General features: G+C 42.6%; 1 protein-coding gene across 2 annotated transcripts in view; it reads left to right on the top strand.

Annotated features, from left to right (window-relative positions):
• CNOT10 (CCR4-NOT transcription complex subunit 10) overlaps nt 1–20,207 on the top strand; it is a 57,378-nt gene extending 37,171 nt beyond the window's left edge. For both annotated transcript variants that reach the window (XM_040246316.1, XM_040246317.1), the window contains exons 14-19: nt 12,093–12,206; nt 15,905–16,035; nt 16,956–16,991; nt 17,186–17,313; nt 18,783–18,858; nt 19,758–20,207. In XM_040246316.1, the coding sequence (XP_040102250.1) occupies nt 12,093–12,206; nt 15,905–16,035; nt 16,956–16,991; nt 17,186–17,313; nt 18,783–18,858; nt 19,758–19,909 (637 nt within the window). In that variant the 3' untranslated portion in view covers nt 19,910–20,207. The remainder of the gene's footprint in view (nt 1–12,092; nt 12,207–15,904; nt 16,036–16,955; nt 16,992–17,185; nt 17,314–18,782; nt 18,859–19,757) is intronic.
• The last annotated feature ends 253 nt before the right edge of the window (nt 20,208–20,460 follow it).

Here is a 20,460-nt window from a genome sequence, read left to right as displayed (position 1 = left end):
AAAGGCCTTCTTGCCTCCAATATTTAAAGAATAATTTAACCACATTTTTCTAGCACTTTTTGTTACAGTCACAACCACCAATCTAAATTCTTGTTTCATCTAGAATTTATTTTATATCAGCTTAATAATGTCAGGCTGTCTCCATGTTTCATGTAATTTTTCACAGTACATTTGATTAATTTCATTTGCCTTTCCAAATAAAGCTTTGGACAGAGCTATAAAGATTTGTGGCTAAATAGTTTATAGTTACATTTTTATAAAATAACATATATGTGTGTCTGCATGAAGAGTCTGGAGGGATCTATGTCAGAACCTTCATAGTGGTGGGATAACTGATGATTTTTATTTTGTTACTGGAATATTTGTTTCTTCCAACTTTTAAAACAAGTTACTCCATTAATCTCAATGAATCTCTTTGGAGGAAAGACTGGCCATGTGCCCTTTCCTGGTCATCAGATCAGTGTGTTGACGGCATGGCATCGCTGTCAGTGAGCTTAGGGCTCCAGGCACCCTGTTCAACAAAGCAACAGCTTTTTTTTTTTTGGTCTGCGCTGGGTCTTTGTCACTGCCCTGGGCCTTCCCTGGTTGCAGCGAGCAGAGAGTCTGGGCTAGTTGTGGTGTCTGGGCTTCTCTTGTGGAGAACAGGCTCAGTAGTTGTGGCGGACAGGCTTAGTTGCCCAGACCAGGGATCCAACCCATGTTCCCTGCCTTAGCAGGCAGATTCGTAATCACTGAACCCCCAAGGAAGTCCAGACAGCAGCTTTTTATCTCTTTATTCTGTCAAATTCCCACTTTGCAGTAATATAACCCCTCTTTCCTGGGTTATATATATGTGTAAATTCCCACTGTATCTTATTTTTGGGAAGAAAGCATTAATCTTCTGATTATATGAGGAAAATCTAAACTCTCAAATTTAGTTAGAAATAAGTTGGTCGTTTAAGGTTTTAAAAGCAGCGTTTTTGTTTTGTTTTGTTTTAACTTAAAGGTAATTAAATGGTTTTTTCCAAGGTTTTATTTAAATTTTCTTGAAGTCTTATTTCTTGTATGAGTCAGAAGATAGCAAGAAAATAAAAAATACTACGATAAATTACTGGTGAAACAATGACAAAATATACAAAAGAATATAGCTATGGAGTGAAATAAAATGAAATTTTAAAAAAGTCAAATTCCAACCATATACCTAAAATAAACTCACTATATTGGATTTTTGTCCTGAGTGGAAATGTGAAAAAAACAAAACAAGTAAAGCTAATCTAGGTTTGGTATAAAGTGAGCTGATGTAAAGGGGTGGATTGTACATTTCAGCCAAGGCTGTATTTGGGAAAATGCTTTAAACTTGCCCTGGAAATGTACAGTTTCCCCCAGCATGCCTGCTGTTGGCTACAGACGTCTCTGTTTGTAGGGCCAGGACATTTCACATGCACCTCGGGGCTCCTCTGTCTTTAGCAGGTTACTCTGTAGGGTGAAGAGTACAAGTATGGTAGAGGCTCTGCAGTGTAAAGTGAATCTTGGCCGTCTCAGGCTACTTTCCTCCCTGTTGGGCGGCAGCTGCCCAGCTTCCTCTGTGTCCTTCCAGTGAGATTTCTCGTTAGCATCCCAGTATATATATATATGGATTTTTCCACTACAGCCATAGCCTTCCACACTGCTCTGTACCTTACTTTTCTCATTATAATGCGTCTGTAGAGATTGTTTGTATCAGTACAGAGCTCGGTTTCATTCTTTCTAATGGGTGCATACAGTTGCATTATATGGACGCATACAATTGCATTATATGAATATGACTATTTAACGTTGATTTATATTTAGTTACAGTGTTGTCAGTCTTTGCTGTTACAAATAATGCTGCAGTGACTATCATTATACACAGTTAGGGGGAATCCTTCATGATGAAGGTGTTTGCAGCAATATTTAAGTTGGATTTAGTTTTTACAAATTTATTTGAATGAGTGCTAATCTTAGGATTGCTTTCTGTGTGCATGTAACTTAAGACGTTTCTGATTCCACACTGGTTGAACAGCTACAGAGTTGTGTAATTTAAATCTACCTTCTGTAAGTGGCACTAAAAGACAGAAGGGTTTGTGCAGGGTGGCGTTCATCCTCTCAGAGAGTGTTGTGCCTTTCCCAGCTGTTTGCTTTCCACACATTCTAGCAGGGGGATTGGTGGTTTTCAGAGAGAAAAAAAAAATTACTTCGCTATTTTTGTGGAAAGGGACAGAGGGTCTCCATAGGGAGTTCCGTCACCATAAAGTGGGGTAAGATGGGTTTGCTGACACATAACTAGCCTTTTTTCTTACGGAGCAGATGGGAGAAGGGAAATGGAACAAGATGGAAGGAGCCTTAGGGTAGATTTATAAAAAGACCCGCTGGGCGGGACAGCGGTAAGCGTTATGTGGAGACAAATGGTGTGGGGCAAGGAGTCCTGAAAGATTTGTGTCGTAATTTTTGAAGCTATAAAAGCTGCCAGCGTAGTTGGGTGTGTTAGAGGGCAGTTCTGTGGCAGGAGCCAGCTGTCTTCTGCAGAGAGGAGGAGCCTGAGCACATTGGTTCTCCGCTGAGATCCTGGAATTGTCAGGGATTTTATCTGTTTCCGACCTGAATTCGTTTATGTGATTGGAAACGGGTATGAGGAGTGCATAGTTTAGTTTTTATGGACTATTATATTTGACCCCTCTGTGCTCTAATACCCAAGACACCAATGCAAAACCTCATTTCCTCTTCTCCAGCATAACTAATATGCAGTAAATTATCATGACTGTTCTAATGACCACTTCTTACTGTATGAATTCAGACCGAGCTTCTTGACTAGTCTTTTTTTTTTTTGTACATGAATGAAGGTGGTTCCCAAAAAAATCATTCTAACCAAGTTACAGGTGTGTCTTCAGAAGGCATAGGATACCTGAAGCAATTGTGAGATTCTGTGTTAAAATCAAGGTAGCTTTCAGAAAAAAATATTCTCAAAATTAAAACAGAAATTTATCCCCCAAGCAGGAAGAAGTCTCAGAAATTAATAGTTTAATCATGAGGCTCAGATGCACTTAGAGATACTGATACACTGGGTCAAGAAGGCATGCATATAATGACACTGTAAGAATATTCCTTTATTTCCTGAATCACCCAAAGCAAAGCCACTGGTTTCATATGATTAAGAAAACACATGCACAGACACACATACCCAGTCTCACTCCAGCCTTGAGTTAAGTAAGTGTTCTGACTTACATTATTGAAATGAAAGGTGATTCTATTTCTCAGTTTTTGTCTGAGAGAAATGAAAATTTGTCCACGTAAGAATTTTAAAGCAGCTTTACTTTTGATAGACAAAAAGTAGAAATAATAGCCTAGGCATGTATCAGTGGGAGATTGGCTTAACTAAATTGCTGGCTAGGAATTCCCTAGTGGTCCGGTGGTTAGGACTCCAAGCTTCCATTGCAAGAGGCAAGTGTGTGATCAGGGAACTAAGATCCCACATGCCACTCACTCAGTGCAACCAAAATTTCTTTAAACATAAATAAGGACTTCCCTGGTGGTCCAGTGGCTAAGACTTCACGCTCCCAATGCAAGGGGCCTGAGTTGGATTCCCTGGTCAGGGAACTAGGTCCTGTATGCCGGAACTAAAGATCCCACATGCCCCTGGTAAGATCGAGTAAAGCCAAATTAATCTTTTTTTTATTTTAAGAAATATAATAAATTAGAGGCCACTCTGTATATTGGAATACTACTCAGCTGTAAAAAAGAACAAGCTACTGAGGCATTAGTCAACATGATGCAAATTTCAAAACATTTAGTTTCTTCTTTTACTCAGTGTAAGCTACATACTGTATGATTCTGTTTATACCATTTGTACAACAGGCAGAAACTATCCTAACATGTTCATAGAAATGAGAACAGTCTTTGGGTAATTGACTAGAAGGAATCTTTCTAGGGTGAAAGAAATATTCTATATCTTAATTGGACTGGCAGTTAGAAACTTACCAAACTGTACATTTAAGATGATATAAAAATCATACCTAACTTTAAATGGTTTAAGAAATTTTGAAAATTTTCAAAATTCATATAACTCTAAGTATATTCTTTGGGGAAATACAATTAACCATTAATGATTCATAAATGGTCAGTTTCTCTGACATACCACTCATAGGGTGACATGTGGAAAACTTGGTGTTTTAACAGCAACAAAAAAACTCTCCTTGTATTTTACGTGTATTCCTTAGACCCTAAAGCCTCAGTATCTAAAATCACAGTCACTCATCACTGGGCCCTGAGCACATGGGACATGGCTGGTGAAAGGTACACACAGATGTATGATACACACCGATTTAAAGACTTCTAAAACTGTAATATATGTCAGTAATGTTTTGTATTAATTATGTTGAAATGACATTTTAGATATATTGGGTTAATTTTAAAATACTGAAATTAATTCCACTGTTGTTTTTTTTAATGTGTCTGCTGGAAAATACAAAATTACACTCATGGCCCCGATTACATTTCTCTTGGACGGTGCTGCCTCTAAGGTTTTAGAACCATTTGAAGTGTTTGTAGTTTTTGATACCTGGTTTTTACCAGTGTGTGATACTGTGCCTATGCCAGCTTTCTCACATGCCACAAAATTTAGCCGAGTGTCTCATCAGAAAAATTCATCTTTAAAAGGCCTAACTCCCAAATGACTCTTAGAGTGCAAAGACATGTACAGGGTTGATATTTTGGCCCTATGCTTTGATTTAAATATTAATGTTGCCTCGTGCATTTGGGAGATAATGATTTTCTTATACACTATACACACCTAATATAAGGGTTGACTTTTTTTAAGTCAAACATTTATTGACTATCACTGATAATTTGGCTTCACAGTAAAGAATCTGCCTGCAGTGCAGGAGTCGAGGGTTCAATCCCTGGGTCAGGAAGATCCTCTGGAGAAGGAAATGGCAACCTACTCCACTATTCTTGCCTGGAGAATCCCATGGATGGGGGAGCCTGGCAGGCTACAGTCCATGGGGTCGCAAAGAGTCAGACAGGACTTAGCAACTAAACAACAAAATAACTGATCACATATTTTTAAAACAGCTGTATTGAGATATAATCCGCATACCATACAATTCACCCATGTAAAGTGTACCATCCCGTGATTGTTAGTTTATTCACAACGTTGTGCAGCCATCACCGTAGTCAGTTTCAGAACCCTGCACCCTTTGGCTGTAACCCCTTTCTCTTCCGTCCGCTCCCCAGCCTTAATCAATCCACTTTCTGTCTCTCTAGATCACCTGTTTTGCACTTTCCTGTGAATGGGATTATGCAATATGTGGGTTTTATGACCGGCTTCTTTCACTTACAGTAATGTTTTCAAGGTTCATTCAAGTTGTAACCTATATCCGTATTTCATTCATTTCTATTTCTGAATAATATTCTGTTGTATAGATATACCACATTTAGCTTATTCATTCATTTTGGATTGTTTTCATCTTTAGGCTGCTAGGAATAATGCTGCTCTAAACACTCCTGTACAAGTCTTTGTGTAGACATGTTGCTTATTTTTCTACCTAGAAGTGGAATTGCTGGGCCCCATTTAATTGTTAAGGTAACTGTTTAATTGTTTAAGAAATTACCAGACTGTTTTGTAAAGTGGCTGTAGCATTAACAATCCCACCAGCAGCCTATGAGAGTTGCATTCTTCTCATCCACACCAACTCTTGTTACTCATCTTTTCTATTATGTTGATACATTGTAGTGGGTATGAAGTGGTATCTCTCTATGGCTTTGATCTGCATTCCCTGTGCTGCGATTCATGGGGTCGCAAAGAGTCGGACAGAACTGAGCGACTGAACTGAAACCTAATGATGTTGAGCATCTTTTCATGTGCTTATTGGACACTTGTATCTTTTTCTTTAGAGAAATGTTTATTGAAATCCTTAGTAGAGGGGTTAGTTGTCTTTTTTATTATTGAGTTGTAAGAGTTATTTATATATTCTAGGTCCAGGGTCCTTATCAGATATGACTTGTAAATATTTTCTCCAATTCTGTCTTGTCTTTTCAGGTTTTTTGCAGGTGTTTTTGAATCTCAAATATTTTTGACTTTGATAAAGTTCAATTTATGTTTTATTCTTTTATTGACTATACTTCTCATGTCATATCGAAGAATCCTCTGCCAAATCCAAGGTCATGAGATTTACCCGTTTTCATCTAAGAGTTAAATAATTTTATTCAGCACTACATTTAGGTCTTTGATCCATTTTGAGTTAATTTTTGTATATGATACGAGGTAAGGGCTCAACATATTAATCCTTTTGCATAGAAGTATCTTATTAATGGGCTTCCCTGGTAGCTCGAACAGTAAAGAATCTGCCTGCAGTGTGGGAGACCTGGGTTTGATCCCTGGGTTGGGAAGATCCTCTGGAGGAGGGCATGGCAACCCACTCCAGTATTCTTGCCTGGAGAATCCCATGGACAGAGGAGCCTGGCGGGCTACAGTCCGTGGGGTCGCAAAGAGTCAGACATGACTGAGCGACTAAGCACATCTTATTAATAGTAAAGAAAGAAGTCCACAAGGTTAGTCACACTAACATTTCATTGTTGTGTGGTATTTTAATAACTGTCATGGGTGTGTACAAAGTCTTACATGTTGCATATTACAGGACATCTTTGTTATTCATTCTGAGATTGTGATATTAGCGAACTTTTAATTTCTAAAAAATTAGAGGCTTCTCTAGAACCTGGAAAAGAGTATAACAGAACTGGAAAAGGGCAAGAAATAATGTTGGGGCCAATATGGAAAATGTCTGTATGAGAAAATCAGAAATACAAAATAAAAACGAAATTTCAAATTTGCCTTTTTTTTTTTTTGCTGACACAGCTAATTTCGATATTTCTTTTCTTTTTTTTTTTTTTTCAGTAAGAGGCTCAAAATGGATAGAAGGAAATGTTCGGACCAAATTTAACTTGGCCTGGTTATTCCACAAGTATAAATTATGGAACCTTAATTGGTTCTTATAGACTTCTGATGTGACACCCAGTGAATTATTTCCCATTCACTTAAAAGGACCTCCCAAGGCCCAATGTTTATAAAAGAAGATGAGCCAAACAAATGGTGGATAACATAAATATCACAGGCAGTTTTAGTGTACTTAAGGAATCCTGTTTCTTTTGGTCTTAGCCAAGTACTTCTATTGTAGTTGGAGAGACATACCTGAAACAATACCCTGGCTAATAATCTCCTCGCTCTCATATTGCTCTTGTTAGGGACTCAGCCCCAATTCACTCTTTTAACCGGGTCTGATCCTTCAGAAACATGTTCATCTAGGAAACCCTTCCAGAAAAGGGAACCTGCCGTGGGATCCATCCTTCATCTTATCAGCAGCTTGTCTTCACATAGCACGATTCACATCTGAGTCCCAGGACCCCGTTTAGATGAATGGTGATGAGATTAATCACAAGCCAGGGTTGGGATAATTCTTCAGTGGTCTCCCACTCTGGAGAAACCCCACAAGGCTCCTGCTGACATTGGACAAATCGTTTAACCCATTTGGGCCTTTCTTTCCTCTTCTGTCAAGTTGGATCGAGTGATCTTACGGTCCTGCCCATGCATAAGATGCTGCGTCTGTGACGGCTGCATTTTATTTGCTGCCTGGAGTAGGACTGGATTCCTTGAGATGCTAGATTTGGTTGAAGAGGAAAACTTCCTCAGCTTTTTTGAGCTGGTCCTCTCTTGGTATTGGATTTGGGGTGTGTTTATCAGTAAGGCTCTTGGTAACAGAACAGTTACTAGAAAGAGAAGTGTTTACAGAAGACATGAAGCTTTAAATTTTAAGAGCTGGAGTTGACAAGTTTAACATTTTCTAGATTTCTGTAGATAAATGGAAACAGTTTGAAATGTACATTTAAAAAATTTTTTTTAATCCAGTACCATATTCAATTTGTTAGAAGAAATTCTTTATAGGATGTTTTGAGCCAGTTTTTCAAGTAACGTGTGTCACGAGGTCACTTTGTGAATTTATTTACCTTTGACAAATGGTGACTGACTGGGCTTACCCCCAGTGTAGCCTCTTTTGATGCGGGTTGAGCTGTTTGCCAGCAAAGGTCCATCTAGTCAAAGCTAAGGTTTTTCCTAGTCAAGGATGGATGTGAGGATTGGACTATAAAGAAAGCTGAGTGCCAAAGAATTGATGCTTTGGAACTGTATTGTTGGAGAAGACTCTGGAGAGTCCCTTGGACAGCAAAGAGATCCAGCCAGTCCATCCTGAAGGAAATCAATCTTAAATATTCACTGGAAGGACTGATGCTGAAGCTGAAACTCCCAATACTTTGGCCACCTGATGCGAGGAATTGACTCATTGGAAAATACCCTGATGCTGGGAAAGATTGAAGGTGGGAAGAGAAGGGGACGACAGAAGGTGAGATGGTTGGATGGCATCACCGACTTGATGGACATGAGTTTGAGTAAAGTCCGGGAGTTGGTGATGGACAGGGAGGCCTGGTGTGCTGCAGTCCGTGGGGTCACATAGAGTCGGACACGACTGAGCGACTGAACTGACTTTGCTGTTCCAGGCACTTGGTTTAGGTTCATTTCACCCACAGAAGATATGGCTTGACACATTTTAATGCTCAGCCTTAAATGGCTTGTTGCTGTAGTTTGGTCCTTTAAGGAAACAGTTTTCCCCGTTCTCTCCTTTCTTTGTTCTTTTTTGTTCTGTTCTTTACCAGGGGTTGGCATTCTGTGGCTCTAGAGCCAGCCCCTCCAGAGTGTGGAGGGGCGGGCAGGGGTGTACGGGATCCCCCACGGTGGAGGGTGCGCAGCAGGGCGGGTGAAGCAAGCATGTCCCTTCCCCTGAGGTATAGTTCTTCCGGTCTGATGACCTGTCAGATCCACTGAGCAGTTGGTCAAGCAGATTGGACAGTGACTCGAGGAAGTGGTGGGGCAGGTTGAGGCGGGCGGGGAGGGGAGGGGTCAGTATTTTAAGTAGCAGCTATCAAAAGTGAAGCGATTTCTCCAGAGCCAAGCGTGTTTCTGGTGTGACCAGTTTGCAGGAATTACGCAGTGTGGAGTGTTGTTTCCCAAGAGGAAATAGAGGGTGAGCGAGAGGGTGGTAAGAGATGCCTTAGGGTGGATGGGAAGGCACTCCATCCGAGAAGAGGAGTTTGAATGTTAGTTTTAGTTTCATGCGAGGAAACATATTTTAATGGGATGACCTTGAGCAGAGAGTTTTGCATTCACGTATTCAAGTATTTTTGAATAGGGAGCTGCTTTAATAGTAGAATCTTTCACCCTGTTCTAATGTGACATGGTGTCTCTTGGGGAAAAAGGTAAAAACTGAGGAAAACCAGTTTTTACCTCGTACATAATTATAGTTTGGGAAGCAGAATCCTGCTGCAAATCTTACATGACTGATTTCTGGACCCAAAGTGGGCTTGACAGTGGGCTGGAGCAGTAATAGCCCCCCTACTGTCAGGAGAGGCCAGGGCAGGCTTTTCCCAGCAAGTCTGCCTGAGGCGAGGCCTGTCCTAGACTCTGGCCCTGGAGCCTGCGTCTGGGAGCTGGAGAGGAGTCGGCTTCATCAGCAAGGTGGCCTGCCACCTGGGCAGGTGGGCGTCTGGGTGCCTGGAGAAGTAGATGTGCGGTGTTGAAAGCTGTGACTCTTACAGTGCTGGCCTGTTAAACACCTACGCAGACGCTGAGAAATTGCTCCAGCCTTTGTGTAGGAGACAAAAAAGGCGAGCTTCTGCTTTTAAGGAGCTTATGTTTTGCCCTGGCCTTTGGTAAGAGTCACAGATAGAAACAAATATTCAGTTTTGTGACTGTCATTCAAGTGGCCATGAGTTGATGATGGCCTAGGGCCTCTAGAGACCTAGCCCTTTATTTTATCTTTATTATTTATTTATTCATTCCTGACTGCTCTGGGTCTTTGTTGCTGCACATGAGCTTTCTCTAGCTGTGGCCAGCAGGGGCTGTGCTCTGGTTGTGGTGGGAGGACCTCTCGTTGCAGAGCACAAGCTCCAGGGCATGCAGGCTTCAGTAGTGGTGCCACATGGGCTTAGTTGCCCCATGGCATGTGGGATCTTCCCAGGCAAGGGATCAAACCAGCGTCCCCTACATTGCAAGGCAGATTTTTAACCACTAGACCACCAGGGAAGCCCAAGACCCTGGCCTTTTAAAAGTCATTCTTCTTCTTCATAAGCAGTGCATATCTGAGTGATGAATGAATGTTTATTGCCATTCAGAAATAAAACTGTAAATAAACCAAAAGAGGAAATGAAGTCACCCAGATCTCACCACACAGCGCTCCCCATTGAAGTGCTTCTGAAAATGGGAGATAACCAGCCCGTGCCTCCCTCCTTTGGGCCCTGGAGTCTTTGGGCGTGGTTGCCGCCGGATGGCCTTGTTAGTGAAGACAGCTGTTGGAGACATGAGGATGACTGTAGGCTTATCGGGAAATCTCTTTGGTAATGACATTGCTCGCTGCTCTTAAGTGACTCTCCTCTATGAACAGGGTTCAGATTTTAAATTAGGTGCTCAGTAACAAAATTTGAACTTGTAACGTTTCAAGTAAATTCTGTTTTCTTCTGTTTAAAAAGGCAGATTATGGGACTTCCCTGCCAGTCCAGTCGTTGAGGCTCCATGCTACCAATGCAGGGACCGCAGGTTCTATCCCTGGTCGGGGAACCAAGATCCCTCGTGCCACACGACACAGCCAAAAAGTAGAAACAACAATAATAAATGATAAAAAGATAGGTTGCATGTGCGTGCATAGTTATGTATGCACTAGAAAAATCATAATGTAATCCATTCTTTATACTTTATTTTTAGGGCAGTCTTATCAACTGACCGAGAAGCAGTGTGATAGTGTGGGAAGAACCGTGAATGGGGAGTCCACGGTGTTGACTGTTAGTCCTGACCCTGGTCATACACTCCGAGCTAGAGAATATATTTAGTCACTTTGGATCTGAGTTTCATAAAGCAAGGACCCACACTAGGCAGTCTTCTAGCCCTTATCATCACGGCCTCGGGCCATAGATCTCAGTTTCCTTGTGCCAGCCTACTACTCTGCGTCGTTAGGGGTTGAGGGGCTACTTTTCCTTTAGTGGACAATTTTCTAAGGTTTCAGCAACCGGGAGTGAGGCAGTGAGGAGGACACAGGCTGCTTCTGAATTTGCCCGCCTGTGGTTTTTACCGGAGGGGCATTTCTAGTCAGAGAATTTCAGAGTATTAGAAAACTGTGTTGCTAGGATGGTCACATTCTTCCCAGACTGAAATTACAACCGGAGTGCACTTCATAGTGTACGTATGTATTGTGATTTGTAAACATAACTCAAAACCCTGCATCTGATGTCAGGTCGTTTGTGGCTGGCCATTCAGACCTCATTTCTATTTGACAAGGGTTTATTTTAAGATTGCTTTGTGGAGCGGTTGTTTACCATTCAAATGATCTATTAGTGCCAAGTCTTTAGCTAGACTTGTTTTAAATGAGCTGCCCGTTAAGTAGAAAACCAAACAGAAGTTCACGTTTCCAGCCCAACCTAGCAAAATCAGTGGAACGTACATTTTTTATCTTCACATTTATTCATCCTGGTTTTTTTTTTTAGCCTTGAATATTCATTTAAGATAATAGTACCTATGTGAATGAAATGCTTTTAGTTACTGTTGATACTGTGGCTTAGCAAAAGCTATAGACTTCTTAATACTTTCAGAGAAGAACAAAAAATGGATTTTTCGGTAAATTAATTGTGTTTCTTAGCAGAGTCGCAAATGTGCTTCTATAGCTTTATTTCTAGGATATTAAAAGAAATGTTCTATGGGAGTAAGTTCCCACTAGGCAATTAACGACTTTTTTTTTTTTTTTTTTTTACAGGCTAAGCATGTATTGTTGACTCCAGAGGGTTATTTTGTGGGGGATGGGATGGAAGCTAAAGATGATTTAGGTAAACAGCTAAACCGAGCCTCAGGTGGTGGTTTGTACACCCGTTAGCACCGTGGCTTCCCCGCTGCTTGCCTGGCGTCCAGGTTGCCGCGGCTGGCTGTCTAGACCGTCCTTTCCTGTGTAACAAGCGTCACGCTCGCCGCCCTGGGCCTCAGACCTCCTCAGCCCTCGCCTTTTGTGTTCCAGGTGCTCCATACTGGCCTGCAGTGCCTACGTGGCTCTGGCCTTGGGTGATAACCTTATGGCTCTGAATCACGCAGACAAACTTCTTCAGCAGCCCAAGCTGTCAGGATCTCTGAAGTAAGTGTGACTCGCCCTGTGTGTGTGTTTTGTTTGGAGGGTTTCCGTGAGTCTGCGGTGCATATTGCCTCTCTGGCTTCCCCAGTGGAATGTAAATTATCTTAGGGAAAGCAAAAAAAAAAAAAAGAGTTTCTTAATTTGCTAATTTTTTTGTGTTTGGTAGTGAAACTTTTCTTCACTTGTTGCGCTTCGAGGGTTATTGGAAACGGCATTTGCCATGCTGTGCATGAGGAAGCAGAAACTCTGGACTCTGGATTCTGGGTCCGAGGGGGCACATTATCACATACTAGCTCCCAAGACAAGCTGAGTCCTCAGTGAAAAGACCCACATGAAAAGGCGTTTGGTCAGCAGGATAAATCTGCTTTGAATTTAAAATATTTTCCCCAACTCCTGCACCATTTCCAGAGAACATGAGTCTTATTTAAACTCTTCAGATGCCTCTTCAATATTAATGTCATTGTTACTCTGAAATTTTCTAAAGCACATCATCTTTTCTTTTATGAAAAGTGAGTAGCATGCAGCATTCTTTGAATCTTTGTATGATGCTGATGCTGGGAATTTTATCCAAGACCATGGGTACTCTGTATAACATCAGGACAGTTGTTTTCACATTCTTCCTTTATGTACATAGTTACAATTTCCAAAATACGTTCCTTTCCCTTATAGTGGCCTTTGTTTATAACATGCAACACCTAGAACTGTGAGGTCATAACCCTGAGGAACAGTTCCGTAAATGTTTATTTTTGCCTTTTATAAAAGAACTACTTTATACAAGCATCTAAAGTTAACATTGATTGGGACTTCCCTGGCGGTCCAATGGTTAACACCCCATGCTTCCACGACAGCGGGGCATGGATTTGATCCCTGGTCGGGGAACTAAGATTCCACGGGCTGCACAGTGAGGCACCCCCCCCCACCACCAAAAAAAAAGAGCATCCAGGAACAGAGAGACTTTGTCACAATTCAAGTATGAGAGATCCTGCTCTCCTGTGAGAAAATCTCCTCTACACTCCAGGCCTGGAGGGTCCTGGGCTTGAGATCAAGGCAGTCGGGTTGCCTCTAAGGCACCTTCCTGTTGCCCAGCGCTGAGAAGTACGAGCCAGGGACCTTGGCCTGTGCCTGCCAGACACCCACTCCTCACACTGTGCTGTGCATGGCGAATGGTGGAGCAGAGTTTTGTGTGTGTGTTTCTTTTTAACAAAAATGAAATACAGATCCTTGCTGCTTTTTTTTAAATTCTCTGACTGACGTGGTCAGTTACTGTTGTCAAATAATCCTAATTAGATTCTTTCCTTTGCGATTTTGGCAGGGTTTTCCACCTCCTTTATCAACTTCTTCCCTCTGAACATCAAAGCAACAACATTTTTAGGCTTTATGATTTCTTGAGGGATTGGCCAAGCCATGTCTGATCATTTCATCTGTAATTCTCTTTAACCATTCTACCCTCAATTTGGTTTCTAATCACTAGCCAGAACCCCCATCTCTGCGGTGAGGATAAGCTTTTCTGCCTTAGACAGCCCAGGTACCACAGCGGCTTTACCTTTGTGTACCTCTTCCGAAGGTCTGGGCTTTGAGTGTCATGAAGGCATTTAATTGTTGTTTTTCTTTTTAAAGTAAACTCACAGAATTTGAAGTGGTTCTCTGAATTTGTATGTTTATGGGTGAGAGGAGGGTATTTTTATTTTTATTTTTTTTGGCCTTGCCAGGGCATGTGGGTTCTCAGTTCCCTGACTGGGGATCGAATCTGCACCTCCTGCTTGGAAGCATGGAGTCCTAACCACTGGACCACCAGGAAAGTCTAATGTGTCTGTGTTTCATAATGATTATCGGCTTATGGATTCTGGTTTAATGCAATTTTTAAAATATCTTATTTCAAACTATATTTAAACTTACTGATTTTTTAGGTTGTCACTTCTATTAGGGTATCTGGTGGGGAAGCCAAATGGAAGAGCATTACATATAAAGTAGATTAATAAGAACCTAATTTGTAGCACAGGGAACTCAATGGTCTCTGCTAACCTACATGAGAACAGACTCTAACAAATAGTGGATATATGTATATGTATATATATATGTATAACTGATGTACTTTGCTGTGCAGCAGAAACTAACACAACATTGGAAATCAACTATACTCCACTCAAAATTAATTTTAAAAAGTGGGGGCATTACAGCTCCTGGTAGTTAGAAGAAAGAAATTGTTTAATAAAGAGATAGGTCTTAGGAAAAAAAGAGAGAGAGAGATGAGATGGCTCTTGGGAATTCCCAGATGGTCCAGTGGTTAGGACTCCGTGCTTTCACTGCTGAGGGCCTGGATATGATCCCCAGGGAATGGAATCCCACAGGCTATGCAGCAGAGCCAAAAAAAAACAAAAGAAAGAGAACTGCTCTTGAGTGTGCACAAATCCCAGAAAATGGTCAAATTGGAAAGAGTCTAAGGTTTGACCACTCGAGGTCTATGTGGACAGACTCAGTTGGGACAGGCTGGCTCAAGGAGTTGGGAACTGAACTGGCCTTTCAGAGGAGTTCGGTTTGGCCCGGGTTTGCACCCAGCAGCGCAGTGGGGTATCCGCCCAGGACAGTGACGGGAACAGAGGAACCTTTGGAGGAGTGAGACATTGACTGAATACAGGAAAGCGGAACCCAACTGTGGAGAGCTTTAAATCTACAAAAGTTTAGTTTTGTTCTCAAGCGGAAAGTGTCATTAGGATTTTGAGGAAAGGAGTATTATGTCTAAGGCTGTTTTAATTTTGAGAAATCAATCAGATGATCTTGGGGAAAATGGCTCAAAGGAAGACAATGGAAGAACCAGGCTATTGTAAACCTGGAGGAAACCCACCTGCCTGGCAGCAGCTGCACCCAGGAGAGAGGGTGTGAAGGGAAGACACTTGTGCCATAGAAGTGAAGCTGATCCGGGGGCTTCCCTCACGGTCCGCCTGCCGAGGCGGGGGACACCGGTTCTGTCCCTGCTCGGGAAAGATCCCACATGCCGCGGGGCAGCTCAGCCTGAAGCCCATGCACTACAAGCCCTGAAGCCTGCGGCACCTCGAGCCTGTGCTCTGCAACGAGAAAAGCCACCAGAGCGAGAAGCTCATGCCCCGCAGCTAGAGAGCAGCCCCCGCTCGCCTCAGCCAGAGAGAGCCAGCATGCAACGATGCAGACAGACCCAGTGCAGCCGAAGTCACAAGTTTAAAGAAATGGAGCTGGTCCAACCTAAATCGAGTCTGGTGCCCCAGGGCCTTCTGGCTGAGGTGGCAGCACAGGCTGGAGAACCCTAACTCTGATCCTCCACTCCCAGGGCACACGTCCTAGCATCTGCCACTTCCTTGAGAACTTCGTCGCTTCCCGATGGTATTTTCTGTATAAATAGAACAGCATACATTTGTCAACTGTATTTTAAATTTTTATTGAAATACAGTTGATTTACTGCCCACTTTTTTTTTTTTTTTTACTGCCCACTCTTATTTTTATTTATTTATTTTACTGCCCACTTTTAAACTGCTGTCTTGATGTGTGTCATTTGTTCCTTCTTAGCCAACACAAAAATTATTGTATATTTTAAGATATTTTTAAAGAGAAAAATTTAAGTGATTCTTAACATACGTGAAATTTTTATGTATACACCAGATTTTATTATACATTGGGTATTTTTGTGATGACCTACGTTTCAATTTGGAACCCATTTTTTTTCATTTCAGGTTCCTGGGTCATTTGTATGCTGCAGAAGCCCTCATCTCTCTGGACAGAATCTCTGATGCTATTACTCACTTGAACCCAGAGAATGTCACTGATGTCTCCTTAGGGATCTCTTCAAACGAGCAGGACCAAGGTTAAGGAAGACATGTTTGATCAGGACGCTTCACCATTTCCACTGCCTTTCCGTTGTAACTCAGGACATACAGAAATTTAAGGGCACAGTTGTGAATGGAAGGGAGTTATAGGTTGGCAGTCTATAGTTTGAGCCATACTTACTATGTACTAATTGCTAAATTCTCACTTTTGAAACACTGATGGAGTTAGAGTGATTCGTTTTGGGGGGGTTCTTTTAATGTATTTATTTGGCTGTTTGGAGCCTTAGTTGCAGCATACAAACTCGGTTGCAGCAGGTAGGATCTAGTTCCCTGACTGGGGATTGAACCTGGGCCCCCTTCTTTGGGAGCACGGAGTCTTAACCACTGGACCACTAAGAAGTCCAGAATGATTTGTTTTGATTCTTAACACTGTGTTTTTCTCTGTGGAGGGATTCCACAATCCCAGGGAGAGTAAAAACACATTCAAAAGTCAGTTTTAAATCATGGCTAAAGTTTTGAGGGAGCAAGACTAGAATTCTCTTTATTTGAGGTTATTTCTCAGACTTGGGGGTGGTGGTGGATGGGAGGTGGCATTCTCTCTTTTATTAGAACCCGTATGCTTAGGCGCTCGGTCATGTCTGACTCTTTGCGACCCCATGGACTGTAGCCCTTCAGGCACCTCTGACCGTGGGGATTCTCCAAGGAAGAATATTGGAGTGGGCGGCCAAGCCCTCCTCCGGGACATCTTCCTAAGCCAGGGATCGAACCAAGGTCTCCCACACTGCAGGCAGATTCTTTACCATCTGAGCCACCAGTGCTATTAGAACCTCCACTACGTAAAAAAGGAAATACTGTGACAGATTGCCTTAATATTAGATTTCCATTTCCTAAAGAAAATTGTTTGGAAAATATACTCTTTTTGTCTGGCCCGCTCAGATTTATTTTTGTGTCTTTGTAGGATCAGACAAAGGTGAAAATGAAGCAATGGAATCCTGTAAGTAAGACATTTTGTAAAGACTTCAGTAGCCCAGACTGCTTCCCAGAGACTCGCCCTCGAGCCTCCATGGCCTTCCTCTGCCGCCCAAGGAGGACAGCCAGGCTCAAGTTCTGGGCAGCTTCGCGGGCGGTGGACGGGTTGCCTCCGTGCCCCAGCCTGGCCTCCTCACGTGAGTGTGCTCTTCTCCTCAGCTGGGAAGCGGGCCCCTCAGTGCTACCCCAGTTCCGTCAACTCGGCCCGGACCGTGATGCTGTTCAACCTGGGCAGCGCCTACTGCCTGAGGAGCGAGTATGACAAAGCCCGCAAGTGTCTCCACCAGGTGAGGCTGGGCCAGGGCCAGGCGCCTCGTGGAGCAGCCGGCAGGGGCTTGGAATTGCTGGGCTCTGTCATCCTGTACGCGTTCTGACTTCTGGTCAGTTTGTTAAACACTGGAATATAACTCCTCCAGACATACTCTTTTTAAAAAATATTTACTTGGCTGTGCCGAGTCTTACTTGCAGATGCAGGATCTTTAGTTGCAGCTTGTGGGATCTAGTTCCCTGAGCAGGGATCAAACTCAGGCCCCCCGCACTGGGAACATGGAGCCTTAGCCACTGGACCACTAAGGGAGTTCCCAGACATATTCTTGCAAAGTACACGACTGACTGTTGTTGCAAATGAACCTAGGCACCTAGTGGAGAGTTTTCCTGAAAATTTTAATCATCAATATTTCAAAAGATTGTTAACCACATCTGTATCAGTGCTCAGTCAAATCAATAATGGTGTTCCGTATAGTTGAACCCAAGGCAGTTGTAAACCTTGCATACTAAAACAATAACATATCTGAGACGTATTTTAAGTGAAAAGAACAAATAAATGCCCAACACTTGTTATGTAATCCTGTATATGCATAAAGGATCTCTGGATGAGTACACCAGAAACCGCTAACATTGGCTCCCGGGGGTGACAGGAGAGGTGCCGTGTAGCTGGAGCACTGAGATGGGAAACTGTTCCCTGGATACCTGTTTGCTGTTTAGTTTTTAATTGCATGACTCTGTCCACTCAAAAAGTTAAATTATAAATACACCTTTTTAGAAAGAAGGGTTTACAGTCAGTACCCAAGAAATTCTGCACACAATAAACGTTCCTGGCGCCGTGTAACTGAACTAGACCTCTGACTTCTCCCACCCAGAGAGGCCGCATGAGCCGGTCTCGGGAACTTTCGATCAGGGCTCTTTAGGTCCCCTGCCCGTCCTTGGACCAGTCACAGGCAGAGACCCAACCTGTAGTAGGGGAACAGGTACTGCCATCGGCAGCCCCAGAGGGGTTCCACAGAACTGGAAAGAGCTCATCCTCAGATGCATGTTAATTCAGTACTTTCCTAGCGGTCCAGTGGTTAGGTCCACGCTTCCACAGCAGGGGGCACGGGTTCAATATCTGGTTGGGGAGCTAAGATCCTACAAGGCGCAGGGCATGGCCAAAACAAAAAACAAGCATAGGCAAGAGCTAGAAGAATCCCAAGCAGGAGAAGACCAAGAGAGAAGGAGCACTCTCCTGTTAAGAACTCATTATGGACTAAGCAAGGGAAGATAAATATGTACTGAAAATTATATGTCTAGTTTAATTGGGAGGGATGAAGACAGACAGCTGAGGGCCATCCGAGCAGAACTGTAGTGTCCCAGTGAGCTCGAGTAAGTCTGCTGACTCGACATTGGTAGGTTGACATTCTTTTTCTTTTTTTGGCATTACTCGGAGTTTGTATCTTAAGCTACCCGTTTCTCATGGGTCTCTCTTTTGTTTTGAGTGAAGGCGGCCTCAATGATCCATCCCAAAGAGGTGCCCCCTGAAGCCATCCTGTTGGCTGTCTACCTTGAGCTACAGAATGGTGAGTGGTTCTTCTCTTGACTGTAGCCCTGCAAAGAGCCAGAGATTTTTGGTGTCTGCTTTTTCTCTTAGAAAAGGAAGAGATATTAACCATCACATTCTTCTAAACAAGGGAGTTTCTGATATCTTGCAAATTCTTAACTTCTTGCAGGTTAAGTGTATATCCTTTTATCTGTGAAAATGCAGAATAGCATAACTTCTGACAATTATAATTCATCTCTACTAACTAACCTTTCTCTTAGGCATCCAAATGACTCTTAATTGAGAACCTGAGACAGAATGCAGTGGCTTTGGGTTGTACACCTTAGTGTTTTAAATACAGATGTCGTTAATAAGCTTTGCCGTAAGCCAGTTCCTGCTGAGGATTTTTTATTCAAGCCTAAATCCAGGTCATGCCTCTGGGGGCATATATGACCTAGAAGGGCTGTGGGCCCTACATGAGAGATGATGTGAAGTAGAAAAGGAGAGCTGAATGGGAGAGATGACGGGGCACAGAAGCATTAAGAGTTGTTCGTCATACCCCCTTGCTGATCGTGGAAATCCTTACAAGCCTCCCCTCTTTTTATTGCTGAAGAAGGTGCCCAGCAGGCCTCGTCCTCCTGAAAGGTGTGGCCCGGTTAGTGCACAGTCTAGAGCCCTTTCAAGTTCTCAAACTGGGCTCCACCTTAAAATCAATACAGAGCTTCCAACAATTCTGTCCCCTAGCTCACACGCTAAATTTCTTAAATCAGAATTTCCCAGGATGTTGCAGGGGGCATTACGTGATTCTAGTGTATAGCAGCGGTTGCAGACCACTGCTCTTCTCCATCATCTTTTCCTCCCTTTTGAGACTTGACGGGCTTGCTTTGTTAGGTGGTGCTATTGTTATATGCTTTTCTGTAATGGGAAGTGTTTTTATAGGTAATACCCAGCTGGCCTTACAGATCATCAAAAGGAATCAGCTGCTCCCTGCAGTGAAAACACTCTCTGAAATGAGAAAGAAGCCAGTGTTCCAGCCCGTCCACCCGATCCAGCCCATCCAAATGCCAGCGTTCACTGTGCAGAGAAAGTGATAGTTTGCTCGTGGAAAACTGTTACCTGAGACCCAGGGGAATATTTACAAGCTTTTTTAGTTGTATCACAGCAAAATGAATAAAAGACAGATGCTGAAGGGTGCTAGTTTTGAAGACACAATTTTGAAATGATTTTAACCCCTGATTTTTATTTTATTTTTAATTTTTTTTGGCTGGAAGCTTAATACAGTTAAGGATTCACAAACTCATTTTCATCTGTTTTCCATATAATCTTTGCTAGATTATTCATTTTAAGCCATTATGTGATATATCTGTCGAAGACAATTAAAACAGTCTTGTTAAATCCATTTTGTCTTTTTTGCAATGGTTACAGTTATGTTGGCATTCAACATTTCATGTTAAAGTTTTAACAGTGGATACCACATGGTGAGCAGATGAGAAGCCAGTCCAGAAGTTGTGCAGGGCAGAAGGCAGGGGAGGCTGACGCGTCATAACCTAGTTGTGACTAAAGGGGCCAGAAAATGCATAGTGAGACCCATAGCGCTAGTCAGGTTGGGTCAAGAAGCGACGACTGATAGGAATCCATTATG

The sequence above is a fragment of the Oryx dammah genome, unplaced genomic scaffold, assembly GCF_014754425.2.
Source record: "Oryx dammah isolate SB20612 unplaced genomic scaffold, SCBI_Odam_1.1 HiC_scaffold_9, whole genome shotgun sequence".
NCBI lineage: Eukaryota > Metazoa > Chordata > Mammalia > Artiodactyla > Bovidae > Oryx > Oryx dammah.
Note: the sequence above shows the minus strand (reverse complement) of the source record. Positions and strands in the feature narration are given on the sequence as shown.